The sequence below is a fragment of the Varanus komodoensis genome, unplaced genomic scaffold (assembly GCF_004798865.1).
Source record: "Varanus komodoensis strain SLA01 unplaced genomic scaffold, ASM479886v1 scaffold28, whole genome shotgun sequence".
NCBI lineage: Eukaryota > Metazoa > Chordata > Lepidosauria > Squamata > Varanidae > Varanus > Varanus komodoensis.
Genome location: NW_025335727.1, coordinates 5466308 through 5487623, shown reverse-complemented (window position 1 = coordinate 5487623; position 21316 = coordinate 5466308). Strand labels below are relative to the sequence as shown.

The following is a 21316-nucleotide window of genomic DNA, read 5'->3' as shown; positions in this document are numbered from 1 at the left end:
AGATGGCAAAAGAAGAAGGGGACAGCAGAGGATGAGGTGGCTAGGTAGAATCACTGAAGCAGTTGGAAAGAGCTTAAGTGGACTCTGGGGGACGATGGAGGACAGGAAGGCCTGGAGGAATGTTGTCCATGGGGTCGCGATAGGTCGGACATGACTTTGTGACTGACAACAACAACAACAACACCTTAAAAGAATGGGTGAATTAAAAGGGTTCAGGCTGGTGCCAAATGAAGACAGAGTTGGCGCCAAGTGAACCTCTCTGGGGAGCACATTCCATAGCTGGGGTGCCACCCACCTAATCTCCCTCAAGGAGGGCTCCCAAAGAAGGACCTCCACACCAGATCTAGCCCTGCTGGATTTCTCTTGTGCTCAGCCTAGTCCTATAAAATGAGCAGAGATAAAAGGAAGCTTGAGAATCCTTGCAAAGCCCCGGTTGTGCAGCCAGCAGCATTCCCTGTCAGGAATGTCTGCAGGATATAAAAAGGAGAGTTGTGAGTGTGTGAGCCGGCTGGCATTTCTGGACACCAGCCTTCTCCCCCATTCGCTGCCTCTGGTGGCAGTGTGGGCATGGGAGAAGACACTGCTTATGCAGTGGTGGGGCACAGTTCCTGGGAGCACTCCATGAATGCATGAAGTCGGGCTCTCTGCCTTTGCAAAGAGGGCTGGAGTCCAGGAAGCCAGGGAAAGGAATCTGGCAGATTTTCCACACAAAAAGGATTTGTTGCATGTCTCTACTCTCTTGTGCCTTTTGTGTGAATCATTGTTGATATGGAAAAGAGATTGTGCGGGGACTGATTTTAATGCTGTTTAAGAGGAGCATTTACCAATGTTGCATTATAAACATTCCACACCAAGAACCACCACAAACCTCCCGTGCAAAGAAAAAGCGAGCACCTTTCTTTGATCTGGGATTTGATGATGGGAGAGTTTGAATTGCTTCATCTGCAGGCTGAAGAAGTAGAGTCCATCAACAAATGCATCGCAATTTTGTCTCTTCATGCTCCACAAAAACGAGAGCTGTGAGCACACTGCTAAATATTTATTTATGTTATTTGCTGCATTTCTGCTCCATTCTTCAGTCAAAGTTTTCAGAGCTGCTTACAGAAACAGTCACTGCCTGCAGGCTTACACAGTAAAATACATGACAAAAAAGGGGGAAAAAGGATTGGTTAAGGGGGAGGAGGAGGACAAACTCAGGCAAACACTACTTTGCATGTGTAAATGTGTAAATCACCTCCTTATAATGAAACTGATAATCATACTAGGATAACCATACTTATAATGAAACTGATAACCATACTAGGAATACAAACAGGGCTGGTGTCTCAGCCAAGTCAAGAAGTGCCTCTGCTTCTCCTCTCCCTCCCAGGGAACAGCTGTTCTGAACGGTTGAGGGGGATGGAAAGCCAAATGTAGCTGCCTTTTCACTTTAAGAGGCAATGGACTCACATCCTCTGTATAAACAACTGTTAATAAATAGTTAACTGCATCTAAAGAATGACAGATACTTGACAAATAGTGTCGTATGCATGAAAATTATATACAATTCATTTTCTGTTTATTTTCAAACAGCTGATGTAGGCATGCTTGTGTATTCAGTTTGCATTGTTGACCATCTTTCATGTATCTCACTAGCTAATCCATCATTCCTCAGTTACTGCTTTTGCAACAGCCATATATATATATATATATATATATATATATATATATATATTTAAAAAAGACCTGCCTTTGTGTTTTCTCAATTTTTCTAACTTATGTCAGCTGTAGATCATGCAGAGGCAGGAATTCAAAATGTCATTTGCCTTACAACTATGACACCCTGATTTATGGGAAGGATATTATGCATAATTGCTAGGGTTTAAAAATATTATTCTATACCTGTCACTCTGAAACCTGTACATGGTAACTAGGGCAACGTGACTCTAAAGTTGGATGGGCAAAGTGATATAAGAGAGTCCTTTGGCACAAACTCACTTAAGAAGGCATTGTGTGCCCAGGAGCACATTTTGAGGGGGGAGGGGGGATTTCTTGGGGCCTTGAGTTTCAGAGTAGGTGAGAATTTTGTCTCAGCTTGCTTTTGATAAGAATTTATGAAAATCATCAAGGTTCTCCATATTCAGAGGGGATTATTTAAAATATGAATATGAGAGAAACTGACACAGTTAAGTTTGCTGATCCAGGATGAAGGCTTGATTGTTCCGTTCTTAAAACTCTGCATTGCAATCCCTCCATGCTGAACAGTACAAGGCCTGGATTCAGGCTCCTTTTTGTATCAGGTTCCTTATCTTTAACCATCGTGTGGCAGGCAGATACACCACGGAAGAAAAAAAACTGTTGAATTTGGGACTGTTGAATTTGGCCAGTGGGCAAGGGTGAGGGTTTCCTTGCTGTTTGATGCTTTGCTTTTTGATTTCATCCGAAGTTGACACATTCTTCATATCTGAGGGGAAAAAAGAATGCGAAATTGCACACATGTATTTATTTATTTTATTTTTATACCAATAGCTGAGTCTCTCTGGGCAGTAAACAAAAGTGCAAAAGACAAAAGTTGGAATGCGGGAGAAAGCAGAACTCATGTGGACAATCTTCATTACTAAGCTTTCCTTGCAATGTCCTGTATTACAGGCAGTTGTACAAACCCTTGCACTGAAGGCTTGGAGCGGGGAGCTGGGCCACACTACTGCCTCTGCCCTAATCTCAAAGTTGCTGCTGTCTCCACCACCTGACAGCAACACATTTGGTGGCAGATACCACTGAGGCGCCTGTGCACGTAGACCTGTTCTCTCTAGTGTGCAAATTTGCAGTCTGTTGTATTTATTAGGGTTTCCCCCCCAAAAAAATTCATATCTAATTGCAGTAAAGAAGTCCTGTCCATGGTGAGCGACAAACCATGAGGTGCTACTGCATGCAAATTCATGCACTCTACAACCTGCACCACCCCAGCCCTCCTGCATAGATTTGGTTTTAATTAATTAATTAATTATTTTTTATAATATGCTGTCCAATACGAAAGTCTCTGGATGGCTTACAAAAATCAGAAAACAAAACAATCGCATAGAACAAACAACACACAACGCAATGCATCTGATCATTAATTATAAAATCTAAGATAAAACCAATTAACTGTTAAAATATTGGGAAAATAAACAGGTCTTTGCCAGATGCTAAAAAGAATAAAGCGACTTCTCCAGGTAAACCTCCCTGGGGAGCATGTTCCAAAGTCAGGGCACCACCACCAAAAAGGCCCTTCTCTGGGTAGCTACCCTCCTAATTTCCTTCAAAGAGGGCTCCTGAAGAAGAACCTCTGCCTCAGATCTCAAGGGGCACATAGGGAAGAAGGCGTTCTTCATAGGTCATTAACAGTTGTTCTGATTTCATTCAGCTGAACAACCATAGAAACTCACTTAGTCCTTTCCCTTAAAGTGGGAAGAATCACTGGCTTCAGTTTTTTGATATTTCCCAGGCAACTCACCTTCAGTTGACCCTCACCCCAATGAGTTGGCTTTTCACTGCTGCAATGACTAGCTTTCTCTGCTCATTTCTTCATCTTTGCTACCACTTGTTTGACTGATTGGCAGAGAGCTGTTGGAAAAACAGATGATGGCATGGCCCATGTCTGGTCATCACCATTACCTGGGCCAAGGCAGGTGAATCAACAGGTTGCAATCACAGATGTGGACCAACTCTAGGTTCTTGTCGGTGGGCCACCACTCTGGTGTAGGTTCTTGGCAGTTGCCCAGTCATGCTGGCACTGGTAGAAGGTTGGATGTCGAGATTGTGGGGGCAGTTTGTACTCAGACACTGGAGTCATGACCAACATGCATGGAGCATACTCCCTACATGCATTGGAATTCCCTATTTAGGACTGAAAAGATCCATAGTGATGGCTGTGTCTTCTTCACCCATATGGAGTTGCCATTCATACAGCTTCAATCCCCAAACAACTTAGACAGGTCACATTCCTACCAGCACCCCCTGTGTGTTCCTTAAGGCTATAGTGTGGTGTACCCAATTCGTTTCTGAACTAGGTGTAATAATTTTCGTTCCACTATCTAACCTCTCTGGAAGATACTTTTCCTGGAAGTTCACTCTGGCGCAAGATTATAGGACATGTCTTGTCTGTGAATGCTTTTATTTCCTGATCAATACTTCCCAATTCATGAATAAATTATCTGAAAGATTTTCCTGTTGGAGAAATGCAGATAATATGTGTAGCTTTTATTGAAATGATTAATCCTATCTTGTTCAGAAAAAGCTATATTTTGTGATTTATTATGCTCTAGTTCATCTGTAGCAGCTTTTGAGCTTCTCTAGAATTCTCTGAGAGAGCCCTCTAGTGACCCAAAATGCATCCTGTCAGATTAGGTCGTTGTTGAATAGGTTGTTCAAAGCACACAAATATACCCTGCCCACTAGCTTTGGACATTGATACGGCTAAAGAAGTAACTTGAAATTCAAGTGCTCCCTGATACAATGAACACCTTTAAGAAATTCATATGTTTTAACACAAACTAAGCTCACCTGCTTACCACCTTTCACAAACATTTTTGGCATCCCCTAAAAGCCTCCACATTTTCCAGGGCTTTTTTTTTTGTTTGTTTGTTTGTTTCATTTTGCTTTTGCTTATTGTTTTATCTTGACTTCCCTTGCCCTCAGTGTCAACATCACACAGATGGGCCAGAATTAACTTCTCTTGGGCTCACTACACTTTTTTCCCATCTTTGTCCCTAACCAGGAAGCAAGCTGAGCTGAGATGAAGTCCTCAAACTCTAGGGGCTACAAGCAGCTTCTTCGTGCAAAGTAAGCAAAGTGTATCATTCTTTGCACAAAGTAGTCAAAGCCTGAAAGTCATGTATGCAAAAGCAGAACTCTGCTTGAACTGTATTACTGGAAATTTCCCAGAGACCTTTGAGTGGTATAGAAGTTAAATTAATCTTATAATAGTAATAATAGATACTACGACTAGTAGTAGAAGTAGTAGCTTCCTGCTGCATACCCACACACACACTAAGCACAAGGCAGGCTTTGGGCAGAGAGAAAGTTGGCAAGAATGCAGGGAGCTGAACTGAGCTATCTGTCAGGTTCCCACCCCCCTACCAGGTTCTTACCCACATTGCTAGGTCTAACTGGATGCACAGAATTGTGACATAATCTTGTGTGATCCTTGATTGGGTGAGGTACATGTGTGACTTAATCCAGGAGAGAGAAAAATAACAGCATGTAGAAGAAATAATGGCATTGGAGCAGACAGGTCTGCCAAAACAGTGAATATTCATCATTTAAGTATTCTGGGAACATCTCTTCCTACCCTAATGAAAAAGCTCCTTTCTTCTTGAAAATAAAAAGTAGAAAGTTGCTAGTGCAGTTGTAATTACAGACAGTTCTACTTCCCATCCCATCTCATACACAAAATTCAAGCTTCCTTACTAAAACCCACAATTAGAGCTCACCTTGCTTATATTTTTATCTTTCTAAGCAAGGGTGAGGAAGTAACAATGGTAGCATATACATAGGCATGCTTCTATATCTATATATAAACCATATATAATTCTCTACAAGCCTTTATGCAGGACAAGAAAGAACAGGAAAGCACGTGAAGCTCGGAAATAGTTTGGAAGAGCTGGGACTTCGAAGAGTTGTAGTAAAACGAGACTACAGGATGGAGAAGGGTCAATTCATTATCTATGAATACGTACATCATGAGTGATTGAGTCCAATGCATGTTTTGACAGAAAAAATGCTGTAGAAATCACCGTAAGCCCCAGCCAGCAAAGCCCTGAGCATCTTCCCACTCAAAAACAACTCACGACAGGAACAGCTTCTTCGTCTTGTGTCGAGAGTGATGCAATATGATATGAAAGCTGCTCCTGTGCAAGGGCACATCCATACGTGCGGGTCATTTCCTGACGTTGGGCTCGGTGCAAGTCGAGGGTGTGTGTCTGCCATACTCTGCTCGCTCATCACAGAGCATGCTGCTTCTCCCAAGCCAAATTTTGGCCCATCTAGATGTACTTTCTAACCTGACTAGCAGACACTCTGCAGGATTCCCAGCTGTATGTGGAAATATCACGGAGCGAACGTGGGACTTTTCCCATCAAAGTTCTTCCTCGACCAGCTGTCCTTCCATATATAAGTGTTCTATATAAATCGAATATGAAGGACCATATGAATGCTGTTCAGCTAAGTGTTCCCATGCTTTCTGGTCTGGAATTCCTCTCCCAGTACACACACACAATGGAAGAGACATTCCAGACCAACACCTGTGTCTCTGGAGTCCTGATGCACCCTCTTGGGGTTATTTCCTCCCCTTTTTGGAGGGTGGTTCAACATACTCAGAGGGTGACTTCAGCACTGACTTTATTCAGAGCATTACGTGCATAGTGGAGGAATGAAGACCATGCCCAAATTAGATCAGCTATGATGGGATGTCAACATCTAGGACATTTTGAAGGGCTTTCACTCACAGGGTAACCACTAATCAGAGACGACTTGACAGCACATAATAACATATAAGAATTTACCAAAATCATTATGTTTCTTCATAACTAGGATAGAAAAGATTCAAGACATGAAGAAAAGAAGAATGTTGAACTCAGCAGAAAGCAGAACTGATTAGTCCTAATAAGAAAGTTCCTTTGCAACTGTGCGTGTTTACACATAAAGGTTTGCATTGTCCAAAGGAGGCATGGTAATAATTTCACAGGTTCCTTAGCATACCTAAAGTTGCTCTGTCCATCCCAGCGGTTATTATTTCATGCAGTAAGTCATTTCACTCCATGCTTCAAAGAACTCTTCTTGCCCATCCATATACTTTCCTGCTTGTATAACTGACTCCTTGCTGGTGCTATTGACCATAGTGATTATGGGTGCGCATGCATGTAAGTTGCAAGCAGAGCATGTATTCACTCATATTTTATTTGTAAGGTTAGGTGATTATGGAGATATTAAACTGAATGATCACATCACAGAAACATGTTCTACTAAATTTATAATTGAACTAGTTGTGTGACTATGAGTTGCATGAATGTGAAGCATTTACTGCTTTGATTTTCTCTGACTCTCTTTTAAAATCTCTAACTTTTCAGCTATCTCCCGAATAACATCAAGTTCGTTTTTCTGCAGAGCTTTCCTTTACCTCCTTGTTCTTCCATCACAGATGAGAGTTCTTTTTCTCAGTCTTTTCTGTGGTACACCCCACCCCCTTTTACATATAAACCTTCAGAAGTTGCCCTTGCTTGGATGTGAATTTCAAGCAGATCTGTTGTGTGTCCTTTGTCTCTCTGTACTGTACCATCTTGCCCTAAACTTCTTTTGCTGCTTTCAAGAAATCCTACTAAGTTTCTTTTTATCTACCTTCTCCAGAAAACCTTGGTATTTGATATGATTTCAACTGCATCTGTTCTGGGTAATGGTTTTTTCCTAACATTGGATAGTATGGAGCTCTTGCCAAACTGACAGTTCCATAAGATTTTCTTTATTATATTTGAAACAAGAGAATTCAAATATAATAGCCTTAATAACGTCTTCAGCCTTAATAAACTCCTCACCATACTTCTGGTCCAATCTATCCAGTACATACTTTTCATTCTTTCCTTTGAAATGTATGCATGCGTTTTTTTCACAAGGTTCCTTGAAACATGTCCCATTGAAGTGTGTGTGTGTGACAGAGAGAGAGATGTTCAAGACAGAAGCTAACAAATTTTTAAAAGCATTAAAAGTTTATAACTAAACACTATAGCAGCAGGAGGTATAATTCTGTAGTATCATATAGTAAAACTACAATATCAGCTGTAACTGAAATAATTAGTTAGGACAAAAGGCCTCCAGAGAAAAATCTGGTTTTACCGGCTGCCTGAACTTCATTGAGAGTATGTGCCAGGTGTGTGGATTTAGGGAGGATATTTCAAAGGTAAGCACTTCCAACAAGGAACTCTTATTAAAAAGTGAGTAAGAGGAGACATGATGGAGGGTGATACCAAATGAAGCATGGTGTAAAGAAAGAGGAGCAGGTGACACTTTTCCTCCTTTCTCACCATATGAGAATCCAAAGGAAAGCTGATTGCTGGGAGATTCAGGACAGATACAAGCCACTATTTCTTCACACAACACAACACTATTTATGGAATTGACTTCCACAAGATGCAGCAGTGGCCCCCAATTTGGAGGGCTTTGAAAGTGGACTGGACAAATTCAAGTAGCAGAAGGCTATCAATGGTTACCGGTCCTCATGGCTGTCTGTGTACACCAACTGCTGAGGAACAAAAGTAGAAATGAACTATCACGTGCTGTTCTTATAGGTCTTCTGGGGCAGCTGGTTGGTCCCTGTGTGAAGAGACGGCTGAATTGGATGGCCCACTGGTCTGGCCCAGCAGGGCTTTTTTATGTCCTTAAATTAATATTTTTATTTCCAGGGATTTTGAGTTGAAGAAGAAGGTACACAAGCAAAACAGATGTACACGTTTCGTATATAAGGACGATTTTGCATAGTTACTTAGGGTTGCTCTACACAAGGCATTTGCTGTGACAGAGTCTGTGGGACCTTTGCATGACCTTGTTCCTTCCCAGGGACTCTCCCAAGTTTTCCAGCCTTTTTCCAGCTTTTCTTAGAACAAGGAAAGTCTGGTATTTCCCAAGAAGGCAGCAGCATTTGCTTACAGAGATATTACATATTTTAGCAATTCTACTCTATATCGCAGCACCACCTTGTGTTGCGGAAGGGAACTTATAGGAACATTTATACAGGTGAAGGGACTCTAGTCCTACCACAAGAAAAATGGAAGAAGAAACCTCAGTAAAGCATCAGTCTCCGTGCTTAGTGTAGAGAAGCCCTAAGATGGGCTGAACGCAGGTCAGCTTCAGCTAATCTCCATGGATGTGGGTACCTGCTGAAGGATGGGTGCTCATAAAACATGGCAGGTGTATTATATAGAAGTAGGCAGCTATAAAGTTGCCCTGGACCAAACCCTTATGGGGCTTTATTTATTAATTATAGGGCACTTTCATTTTTTTCACCCTGAAATGCATAGAGAACAGTTTGGCTTTTTTACAGCTGAAGAAATGTGTTCCATCTATAGCCCATGTCTGTATTTGAATCAGCTGAAATTTCTGAAAGGTGTTGAAAAGCAGCTACATGTACAACCTAGAACAAGAGATGGTTCTGCAAACATCGTCTCGCCACTGGCCTTGTGTGATGCCCATTTGTGTTTGCAACTGCTAATTCTCAGCAAGAATTTGCTCAGTTATGCAAATCAAGCATCAATTGAATGGGAGGTTTGTGTAAATGTTTCCAAATTTGTATAGATCTCCCCCATAGTCTAAAATGAGAATGAGGAAATGTCAAATCAAACTGCAAACTGGAAATGAGACAGACAGAAGTTTGGTAGACATGTGCTCATGTTTAAGTTCAAAGGTTCAAACAAGATGTGCTAACATATTTTGCAAAGGAAAATAAATTCCTCATATGTCCCTTACACAACCCATCACACTAGTCCAGAGCACTAGTCCAAGCACTCTTGGATGAATGGATTATCTGGACCCATTTCAGTCCGGCTTCAGACCCGGGTATGGTACTGAATCTGCCTTGGTCGCCCTGTACCTGTCCAGGGGGAAGGACAGGGGGAGTGCGTCCCTGTTGGTTCTTCTGGACCTGTCAGCGGCTTTCGATACCATCGACCATGGTATCCTTCTGGATAGGCTAGTGGGATCGGGGGTCAGAGGCACTGCTTTGCAGTGGTTCCGCTCCTATCTCAATGGCTGATTCCAGAAGGTGATGCTGGGGGACTATGGCTCTGCACCATAGCAGCTATGCCATGGAGTACCACAGGGATCCATTTTGTCCCCTTTGCTGTTTAACGTCTACATGAAACAGCTGGGAGAAGTCATCAGGAGATGTGGGCTGCGGAATCACCAGTACGCTGATGATACCCAGCTCTACCTCTTGTTTTCCACCAATCCAGGTGAGGCAGTGGCTGTACTGAACTGGTGCCTGGCCGAGGTAATGGGCTGGATGATGGCCAATAAACTGAAGCTCAATCCAGACAAGACGGAGGTCCTGTTGGTTGGGGGATCGGGCTTCGGGGAGGGTGAATTGAACCTAGTCCTGAATGGGGTTGCACTCCCTATTGGGGACAAGGTTCGCAGCTTGGGAGTGCTCCTCGACCCAGAGCTTTCACTGGAAGCTCAGGTGACAGCGGTGGCAAGGAGCGCTTTCTTTCAGCTTCGGGTGATCCATCAGCTGCGCCCCTACCTGGAATACAACTGCCTGGTGACAGTGACACAGGCGTTGGTGACTTCCCGACTTGACTTCTGTGACGCGCTCTACATGGGGCTACCCTTGAAGACGGTCCGGATACTTCAATTGGTTCAAAATAGAGCTGCCAGGCTGCTGACGGGGACTGGGCATTATGTTCACATGACTCCAGTCCTCCGTCAGCTTCACTGGCTTCCCATTGAAGTCCGGGCCCAATTCAAGGTGTTGGTTATGACCTATAAAGCCCTAAACGGCTTGGGTCCTGGTTACCTGAAGGAGCGCTTATGTCCATATATGCCCGCCTGCCCCTTGAGATCTGCGGGAGAGGCCCTTCTCCGGGAACCCTCCGTGAAGGAAATTAGGAGGGTGAGTACTCGGAGGAGGGCTTTCTCTGCGGTGGCGCCCAATCTATGGAATGCGCTTCCCAGAGACGTCCGCCTGGCGCCGTCATTATTTGTTTTTTGGTGCCAAGTGAAGACTTTTTTATTCAAATGTTATTTTAATTGTTAATATTATTTATTCATTTTATTCTTTGGCCAGGGCGACTTAATTTATATTGTTAATTTATATTATTCTATTTTGAAGTTTATTTATGGTTGTGAGCCGCCCCAAGGCTTCGGCGAATGGGGCGGCATAGAAGTCTCCTAAATGAATAAATAAATAAATACGTACAATAAATGGCACTGGCGTTACATCAGTGGGATGCTTCTTACAACTAGGGATGGGCCAACCTATTAAGTGTCCAACTTGTAAATTTGTCCGAAGTGTAAATTTGTTCTAGTCATTAGCTTACAGTTTTTCCCAAATTTGACACCTTTTGCAATGCAATATTCTTCCCAGTACTCTTTCTCCTCATAGACATACATACATGCATGCGCACATTTATTGTATCACCTATTGCATGTATGTTTTTTTTCCTCTTCTTTGAAAATCACATGAGAAAAAATGGGAATGTGTGAATGTTGCAGCATAGCTGCATTCTGGCTCATATGCAAATTTGGGAAGTGTGAATTTGGTGTGCTCACTTTAAGACACACCAAATGGATCCAGTGAGCATTCTTATACATATAGGCTTGACTTCTATGAAAGAGGAGAAAGAGAGTGAAAAGACAGAGGGACTTCATGATTTAATGGATGGGTAGCACAATCCTCCAACCTTCCAGACTTGGAGGATTATGGACATTTAATACCAAGAGGAAGAAACAAGAGGGAGGAGGCTATTGGTAGCTACTAGGCTTGCTGGCTATGTGCTACCTTCTTTATCAGAGGTGGCATGCTTACATACACCAGTTGCTGAAGAGCCTGGACAAGAGAAGGTCTTGGACTCATCCTGCTTGAGGAACCCTGTGGACAGCTGGTCTACCACCATGTGTCCAGAGAGGTGAACCAGTTGGATCACTGGGCTGATCCAGCATGGGCTTTCTTATGTTTTCATGTTGTTATTTCTCTGTGTTCCTATGTTCTTATGTTCTCATTTATTGAATTTATATGCTGTGCCCTTAGCCAAAAAGGCTCCCTGGGCAGCTTACAATTAAAGGCACAACAATAAAATCCATTAAAATACAATTCAAGTTAAGACAATAAAACCATAGGCTGAAATCAGACAACAAATATTAGAAGCAAAATATCATAAAATGATATTCCTATGCTCCTATACTCATGTTCTTCTGAATGAGGTGGCTGTCTCCAAGCTTCTTTTCCTTTGCAAAATGCTTGGCCATTGAAGTCTTCTGCCCTGGGGTCTGAGGAATGGAGGTGCCACCAAGTTACTCTATATCTTCTCCTCTTTCTAGCCTCCAAAGCCCGTCTCTCTGATCTCAGAGCTGTAGCTAGTGGACCGCCATCTGCTCCAGTGGCCCAGGTGGACGTAGGGCACTCTGAGATTAGAGTCCCTGTGCGTTTTCAAGACTGAAGATGGGACTCCAAAACCTCCTACATGCTGTACAGTGGCCATAGAAGTCCACACATTTCAAGCTCCAGCCTCAGAAAATGAGTTTGCTCCCCCCCGCCCGCTCCCACAGGGAAAATGTGGAGATGACTTTTGCCTCTGCATGTCTCCCACTCTCCATAGGATACCTGTAGTTGTCCAAATGTGCAGCATCACAGGGATCCTCATTTGACTGTGCTGTTGATTTTTGAATTTTTAGACACCAATTTTAACTGGTAAGGCCAAATATTGACCAATAAAGCTATAAGTTACTTAAAAATATTTTCATTCTGAGAACCAAAAAAAAAAAAAATTCATGCTAGCATTTCCTTCTAACATTGACTGGTAGATTCTGCTTATTACATAGGAACCCAGCAATACCTCTGGCTAATATGCAATTTTCTGTTTAAAATAATCCATTAATGAGTGAAAAGCAGAACATTAATCAAGTGCAATTCTTAAGTCCGTTCTCATGGCAACTCTAATAGAGTTAGTAATGATAAAGTAAAGGTTAAAATACACGTAAGTGAGAGCACTATGAGCGATTTTATATTTAGTCTGGGATTAAATGTGGGTAGTGAATGCATTCAAGTGGAAGGGTGCTGTTTAAAACGAAATGTCTGCTTTATCCAGTGATTCCTCTAAGGGTGAAAGCTCCGCTATGATATGGACATTTGTTTTGATGAAGGAGATAGTATTTGGTCACACTATGCTGTTCCTTCCCTTGAAATAAAGGCAAATGTGTTAAAATTCATTTGATCACTTTTGCTTTCTTTTTGTTCCAGCTAACAGGAGAAGTTATTCTGCAAATTGCCAACAACCCTGTTCTGCCCTTTAATGCCCTGGATATTGCATTAGAAGTTCAAAAGAGCCTTCAAGGTAATGTACACCATGGCCCAAATGTTATTCATATTTGTGTTCTTGTATATCTGTGTGTGTTTGGTAAATTAAGCATATTTTTCACTTAGTTAATAGAAGCATAACCAGCTTAAACATCTGAGTCTCACAGTTAAGCAATAAGAAATGTAGCCTTTTCAATTAATGATAAAGACCGTATGAAGGCCAGGCAGTGTGATTTTATTCTTCCACAGAGTACAGCCTCAAATGAGGAGTGGAAAATGAGGGATTGGACCCCTCAGCTCTTGTAGGCCGCGTAAGTTTCCCCGTTCGAAAACTGGCCATCTTGCTTGTTTATTGTCCTAGTTCACTGACTCACCTCTCTACTTGCAGCCACTAAGAAGCTGGAAAATTTAATGCTGCATAATTTGCTTGAGTTGATTTATCAGTCGGTTCTGCAAGGCTGAATATTAGAAATGTATGGCCTTAATCTGTCTGTTTCATTGAGGTGGGGGAAGAAAGTCCAACCCTCTTCAGCAATGGCAAATATAGGTGCTCTGGACCTGGGAAATAATACAGCTGCCTGAGTGGTCACTGTTGTGATCAGAGCCCTGGAACTCTTTGAAATTGGACTCAGGCTAAGCTTAATAGATGTAGAGTTGAATTCTGTAGTTTCATGCTTACATACAGCCAGCCGCATCATTCCAGAATCCCCTTTGCCTTTCCAGTCTAGTGAAAGTCCTGGGGTGGACTAGACTGTGATTGAATTCTGGTTTCAATCAATGATTAGATCTGCCAGAGACATTTCAGGCACCATCAGCAATATGGACCGGCATTGCTTAATGAAATATTCAGGACAGCCAGCCCTGCCCTGTGGCATCCAGTTTGGAAGCTGACCATTTACTGAGTGTCTGCTGTATCACTATGTGGTTCCATCAGTCTTGGAGGACACCAAAATATGTGAATGTTAAGAAACTGCTTAGAGCATTTGGTTGATTTATATCCAGCACTGTCCATACTGACCGGCAGTTGTTCTCCAGGGTATATAGCCATGGTCTTTCTAACCCAAAATCTTTTAACCATGAAATGAGAAAGACAGAATGTGAGACTGTTCATATTGAAGTTATTCTTTAACGGTAACAGTGCCCCTTTTCCTGGCTGTGTTTCCAGTATAATCATAGATATCTAATTTTCATTTTGTGTGCTATTTCTATGATCCTGCTTCTGTAAAGTAACTTGACCTTATTGGGCTATGTGTTTTTGCCTCTTTATCGAAAGCCAAGCAAGAGCTGTTTATACAGTAGACAAAAATATTGGTGAGTTGAAATGATATGGATCAGCTATGGTAATTATTTAAGATCATACCTGTAAATTTATTTCAATGGAAAAATGCAAAATGGACATTTGTAGACCAGCTCGCAAAATTTAGAGTTGGTATCTGATTATCAGGAAAATGAACCTACTTTTGTGTTTACTGATAAAGTCCTCAAATTCCTACTTTTGTGTGTGTTTATTGATTCACCACTGCTAATTCATTGTTCTGAATATTATGTCTTCTGCTTTAACACTGCTTCTGATTGGCTACATCGGATATCCTAAGTTCTGGATAATATGTGCATGGATACAAGGAAACAACTGTTAATGTCTGTCCTTAAATAGCCATTATTTTTTCTTTCTTCGGCTGGGTGTCCCTCCTGGTATATTTTACCTACCCATGTCTGGCCCGTTATTGTACATTTCAATACATAAAAATACATGGCCAAGTTCTTGTGGCATTTTTTCAAACCTTAGCTATATGAGATCAGACCAAATATGTGGAGTGGAGGGCAGCAGACCACACAGAGAAACAGATCTTGGGGACATGGCAAACACAGGGCCAGTAGGAGAGTTCATTAAACAAAATTGCAGACCTGAGAAAGCTTAACTTGCCAGCATTGGTGTCATGAAGTAATTCCCTTTTCTTTGAAATGAAGTGACTGAAACTAATTAATTAGCCAAAGCTACAGAAAATGCCAGATAATTAAAAAAACCCACTGTTATATGCTCAAAAATAAAGGCTAGTGGAGATATTCTGGGGTTTGTGCAAGGAAAAGCAAAGAGATCCATTTTTCTAGTAGCAACCATTTCCTGCATGAAATGTTGTGTTTATATCCTATATCAAAATGAGATCCTATATGTGCATACATCCTGTGGAATCTATAATTTAAACCCTGATTCCACACAGTAAGTGGCCTCTTCCTGGATCAAACCATTGGTCCATCTAGCTCAGTTCTGCCTACACTGATAACCAGACCATTTTTAGGGATCTGATCCCATAGACACAAAAATCCCCATACTCTGCCATTCAACCCATCCTCCCCATCACACTTTTTCTCATGGCTGCCCTTTATTAAGGGTGTGATCCTATGGTTTTGATCCTGTGTGAATGGATGGTACAATGTTCACCACGAGAGGAGAGATTACAGAAAGTCAACCTCCCCAAACCAGACGCCCATATCCATTAAATAATAATGTAAATCTACTCATGTTTACATCTATTCTCATTCATGGAGAGCCAGAGTGGTATAGTAGTTAAGACCATGGGATTGGGACCAGGTGATCTGAGTTCTAGTCCCCATGGAGCTAAGTAAGTGACTTTGGGCCAGTGACAGACTGTCAGCCCAACCTATATCACATGGTTATGGTAGTGGGGATAAGATGGAGAGCAGGAGGTAGAGACTGATGGAAGCTGCTTTGAGTTCATTAGGAAAAAAGTAGACTATAAATCAAACCAAATAAAAGAATAAATTCCCCTTAAGGTTTGGATCCCAGAATGTCAATGGAATAATTTAGCACTCTGGATATATGCATTGTTAGTGTCTTTAAAAAGAAGTCTACCCCTGTGGCTACATTTCCCTCTGGAAAGGAATAGCGTTGATGTAAAAGCTGAAGGAGTCCTACTATCATAGCACGCTGGATTGGCTGACATGAAGTGATAGGAAGCAGTGTGATTTATCCCTTGAATAAATGCAGTGACTGAAGCTGGCAAGGCCTATCATTTGGTAGCACTTGCTAGCATCAGCCTTGATATCGTTCCGCACCACTCCTACGGAAGAAAATAAGGGGAAATTACAATGTTATTTTACTCAAGGGGAAACAGTAACACTTTTATTTGCCATCCTTTTTGCAATCGTCTCCAATCTGAATCAGGATGAATAATCTCATCTGCTTGTTTTACGTTGTTAAATAAATACAATTGGTGATACCAGAAAAGTGATCTCGAAAGATGTACACTGCTGATTGCTGAATGATATGGCAGATCTTTTATTGTGCATGAGGCATATAACCAAATTTTATTCAAACTCATGTTATGCCAGATGGATATTTATTCTGCAAACTTGGGCTGAATGCAATAACATTTCTGTGCGTAACCAATTGCTCTTAGAATGGGCCCAGTGGATTTTTAACACTTGTAAATTATGCTTCTCCCCTCAAGCATGCATGTGCTCAACCTGGCTTGTTTGTTAGAGTGTAACCAGGGTAGCCATAACATGCGTAAAATGTGTCACAGCTCATTTAGCTAAAGGAAAGGATGGGGTATCTATCCTGTGTTAGCAGGTGTCCTTTTTCTCATGGATGTACGCCTCCAGACATACTACTTTCACACTTGAAGGAATCAGTCAGCATTGAACTATAAGAATCCAAAAGTTTTGTACCTTAAGGGTTGAGGGAATCCGAAGAACCAAGTCACATCTGCTTAACACAGGAATAATCTCTTGAAAAAAATAAAAAACATATACTCCAAGCTTCAGACTCAGACAACAAACATTCTCTAGGGCTAAGTTTCATTCAATAAAACTGCTGCTGCTGCTCTTCTTATTGATGATGATGATGGCAATGACAAATACATTCTAATTATTCAGATAGACAAATTAAAAACTATAGTTTGATATAATTGACTACCAAGTTGTGGTAGGGAGAAAAAAGTCCTAGAAGCTGAGATTAGGAGCAGAAAAATGGGCATGAGAAATGGGCAGGCAGGGAAAACTGGGGAAATGAAAAAAGGAGATCTGGAAAGCTAACAGGGAAGAGGCTATTAAAGGAGACACATTACCAATCCATGTGCTACCAATCTGTATCTGCACAGTTTTAGATTTAGTGAATCTGGGAATGGTGAATTTCTCTTCATGAATAAAACAAAAGAAAGAAGGAGAGTGATCTCCAGATTTCTCTTGTGAGAAAGAGTGAGGTTTCTGCAGGTCATAAGTATTGGTCTGATAAAGTGCAAAATGGGACAGCAACATTTGAGAAGATGGGTTTCTGCTTTGCTTCACTTGCAGCCTTATTTACCTCTGAATGGACTCCATTTTAGCCTCCCTTTTATAATATGGTTCCTGAGAAATGAATACAAAACCCTAAACAAGAAGAAACAAGGAGTTTAGGAACCGTAATATAGTATATTATGAAGAGTGAAAACAAGTTATCCTTAGTAGAAACTCATCAAATTGATAATCTCCAAAGAGCACAATCTTTTTCTTGGGAAATGATTTGTGCATGAAAAGTTGTGTTTCCCTGGCCTATTCAGTGCCAGTCCCTTGCTGGGCAGTTGCTGCTTTAGTGTCATTTTCTCTCTTGCTGCCACAGCAGCTTATCCCCGGATGAATGACAGGGCTGTTTCCACCAGAAGAAGCGTCATACAGCAAATGAGATGACATCACAACTGTATGCAGCAGACTGAAAGTGGTGATGTGGTGACATTGCAGAGAGCAAATGAAAATGATGTCAGGGGAAGAAGAAATATTTTCAGGAGAGATCCCAAGAAGTCACTGGGGGAAAATCATTGGAAGTCTGGGACTAGTTTTAACTCAGTTGCGATCTGGAAATAGCAGTGTTTGGGATTTCTGTTCCATTTTTGGTGCTTTGGCAGAATTAATTTAGGTGTTCTTGCAAAAAGCATGCTAGATAGAAAAGGAGAAGGAGTCTTCTTTCTTCTTCCAATTAGCATTCTTTTCTTGTTTTCCTTTATCCAAAGCAAACAAATAACACCTTCCAGGAATTATGCAGTGTGAAACTGATTCAGGAATACACCAATACTACTAAAAACTGTTGGCATAAAACTCTTACGATATATTCTTTATTCAGAACAGCAGGAGGTAGTGTTGTGTATATTTAGGTCAAAGTATATATTTCCTTCCAGTCTCGTTATCACACCAATATGTTCTCCTTGGATGGTGATGCTTATTAATGCAAGGCGAAGACGGAAGAGATTATTAAAGAAAATGGTAGTATAAAGAAAGGACTTTTACTGGCACTGTTTTTAGAGAGTAGTGTTTTTTGATAATCAGCCCCAGTGCCTCTGGAAGAATCACACTGGAATTTAATTTTCTTTAAAGTGCATGTCTGCTCAAAAGCACGTATCATCAATTGAAATAGACTTACTGCCCAGTACTCGTGAATACTTGCAGCCTAATTCATTTGAACATGAATACATGCTATACATGGTTAGTAGGTATTTGGGATGCTGACATGAATCGTGGAATTAAAGAACAGTAGAGTTGGAAAGGGCCAGAAGGCCATTGGGTCCAACCTGCCACTCATTGCAGGACACCAGGTTAAACCATCCCTCTCCGATGGCTGTCCAGCTACATCTTGAATGTCTCTAGTTTGGGAGAGCCCACAGCCTCCCTGGGTCATTAGTTCCATTGCCATACTGCTCTAACAGGATTTTTTTTACTGATATCTAGCTAGAATCTGGCTTCCGGTAAATAAATGAATTATTTATTCATTATTTGCATTTATATACCACCCTAGTAGCCCAGAGGAATTGGGCTTGACCCTGTTATTCCAAGTCCTGCACTCAGATGTTAGAGATCCTGCCTTTCATCTTTGTGATAGCCTTTCTAATACTTGTAGACTGCTGTCATATGTGCCCTCAGTCTTCTCCTCGAGCCTAAACATGCCTAGTTTTCTCCTCATAGGGCTTTGTTTCCAGTCCCCAGATCATCCCTGCTGCCTTCCTCTGAACACTTTCCTGCTTGTCTGCATCTTTCTTCAATGGTGGTGCCCAGAACTTGATACATTCCAGATGAGGCCTAACCAGGACCTAGTAAAGGGGAACTGCTTCTTCACATTATCTAGAAGTGATACTTCTTTTTAATGCAACCAAAAATAGCATTTGCCCTTTTTGCAGCCACATCATATTGTTGACTCAGATTCAGCTTGTGATCTGCAACAATTTCAAGTTCCTTCCACTTTTAGTATTGTTGAGCCATGGATTTCCTAATTTATAATGATGCATTTAGTTTCTTTTTCCTAGGAGAACTTGGCATTTGTCCCTACTGAATTTCATTCTGTTGTTCTCAGCCCAGAGCTCCAATCTGTCAAGATCATTCTCTCCATTCCTTCCTCTCTCTGTCACTGCCCCTGTCACTCCCCTCTGTCAAATATAAAAGAGTTTTCTGGCAAATAAATTCTTTAGGGCATAATGTTTTGCAGTCTACAGGCAGCTTCATCAAGTGGATAGCTAGCTAGCCTTGAACTTACAGGTAGGGTTTAGTAGAGTTCCAGGTAGACTCTTCTGGAAGCCATCCCTCTAGCATCTGTGGTTTTCCTTTCATGCTTGGTCCAGTCCTGGAAAGCAAACTCAGCCAAGAGGAAGCCTGTAGGTGCTTGTGGATCCTTGATTGCCTAACCAGCAATCTTCCCCATCAGGAGCAGCTGCAGGATGTTACAAAAGGGTGGTGTGTGCAGGTACACGGCTGCCCTTCCCAGCAACCAACTTTCTTCCCTACTTGTAGCTGCCAGTGGCAGCTGCAGCACATGGGACTCAGTCCAGGTGAGCACCCTTGAAACGGTGGTCATATTTGCCAGGAGTTGGAAGAGGATGCAAGTCTGGGATGCTGAGCTCAGGGAGTCCAATGGGTTCTCTCCCCTAAACAGATTCCTTACACTTCCATACTTATAGGTATATATTCTCATAGTCCAGAGAACCTACACGAAGAATTCGGCCTCTAGAAGTCCTCAGTTTGGCTTCAAACCTAAGGTTTCTCATGCTTCAGTTAAATATGATATACATTCTTAATATGGGTCAGAATACTGTTGCTGATGCAGAGAAAATCTATGGGCTGTTGTAATACATGCTGAGTTGTAATAATATATTGAGGACACCCATGCATCATCTATCATCAAATCATTTCCATTTCCATTCATCAGTGAGTTTTGATCTGTATTCTGGGGAACATGACCATTCTTGGAAGTTTATCAAGGCTCTCTCATTAAGCAGATGACTAATGGTGAAGGAATTTCCCCAAAAAGATATTTTGCCAGTGTGATTTTTCTTCCCAAGTAAGACAGCCATATCTTCTCAGAAGTAGAAATGGGACAGAAATTCATTTGGTTCATGTTTGAACTGGGACACAACCATGCTTGAGTTTCCATACTTCTCTACATGTGAAAAGACAGTTCTTCAGGCAAAAATGCATGCAAACGTCTTTGCATAAAAGACATTGGCATACAAAATACCTATATTGGAGCAAATGACTTACACAAATATGTGCACATTTTAGTATATTTTTAAAAGTATCATTTTTTAGATTTTGACCTCGGAGGTCAAAAAGGGACCTTCCTCTGAGAGGTCAGAGAGGTCAAAAGGGGGAATTCTGATGGGTAAGGCAGGGGATCTGCTGCCTCCATGGCCTCTCCAGCCCAACCTGCATCTGGCAGCATGATTCCTCTAGACACTTTCACAAGCCCATCTGGCAGGAAGAGGTACAGAGGAGGATGGCAAGGAGAAACCCGCTTCCACCACTCCTGCATTGGCACAGGATACTGGGAAGCCTCTAAGAACAGAACCTTCCTTCTAATGTGCTTCTTCTAATATCTCGTAGGACTGAGCCCAGTAAATGTTATCATATACAAAAGATGAGATGGGCAATCTATCGGTAAGATGAGCCATATTTTTCTATACTGCTTTCTCTTTACTCTTTCAGGGGAACACCATAACGTTGACCATTTGCTAACAATGACCTATGCTCTGAGGGAGAGTGCGCAGTTGTTCCAGTCGGATGAAATGCGCCCAGCCAATGACCCAAAGGAGAGAGTGCCCACCCGCGTAAGGATGCTGAACGATGTCTTACAAAGCCTCGAGAAAAACTTCTTGGTTCCACAAGCACCTCCAGGATTTTACAGGTAGCAAATGTTCTCTATTCATTTTCTGCAGCCTTGCTTTGGCTTTCATAGCTGCCTTTCTGTGCTTATGGATCTCAGCAAGTGTGTGAAACAAATATTATATATACTTTTTATATACTTTTAAAAATAGAAAA

At 41.7% G+C, this 21316-nt stretch overlaps 1 protein-coding gene across 1 annotated transcript in view; it reads left to right on the top strand.

Annotated features, from left to right (window-relative positions):
• The window catches only part of NAALADL2 (N-acetylated alpha-linked acidic dipeptidase like 2), a 414058-nt gene that overhangs the window by 363348 nt on the left and 29394 nt on the right, over positions 1-21316 (top strand). The window contains exons 11-13 of the mRNA XM_044434625.1: positions 12965-13058; positions 16611-16613; positions 20984-21182. Of these exons, the coding sequence (XP_044290560.1) occupies positions 12965-13058; positions 16611-16613; positions 20984-21182 (296 nt within the window). The remainder of the gene's footprint in view (positions 1-12964; positions 13059-16610; positions 16614-20983; positions 21183-21316) is intronic.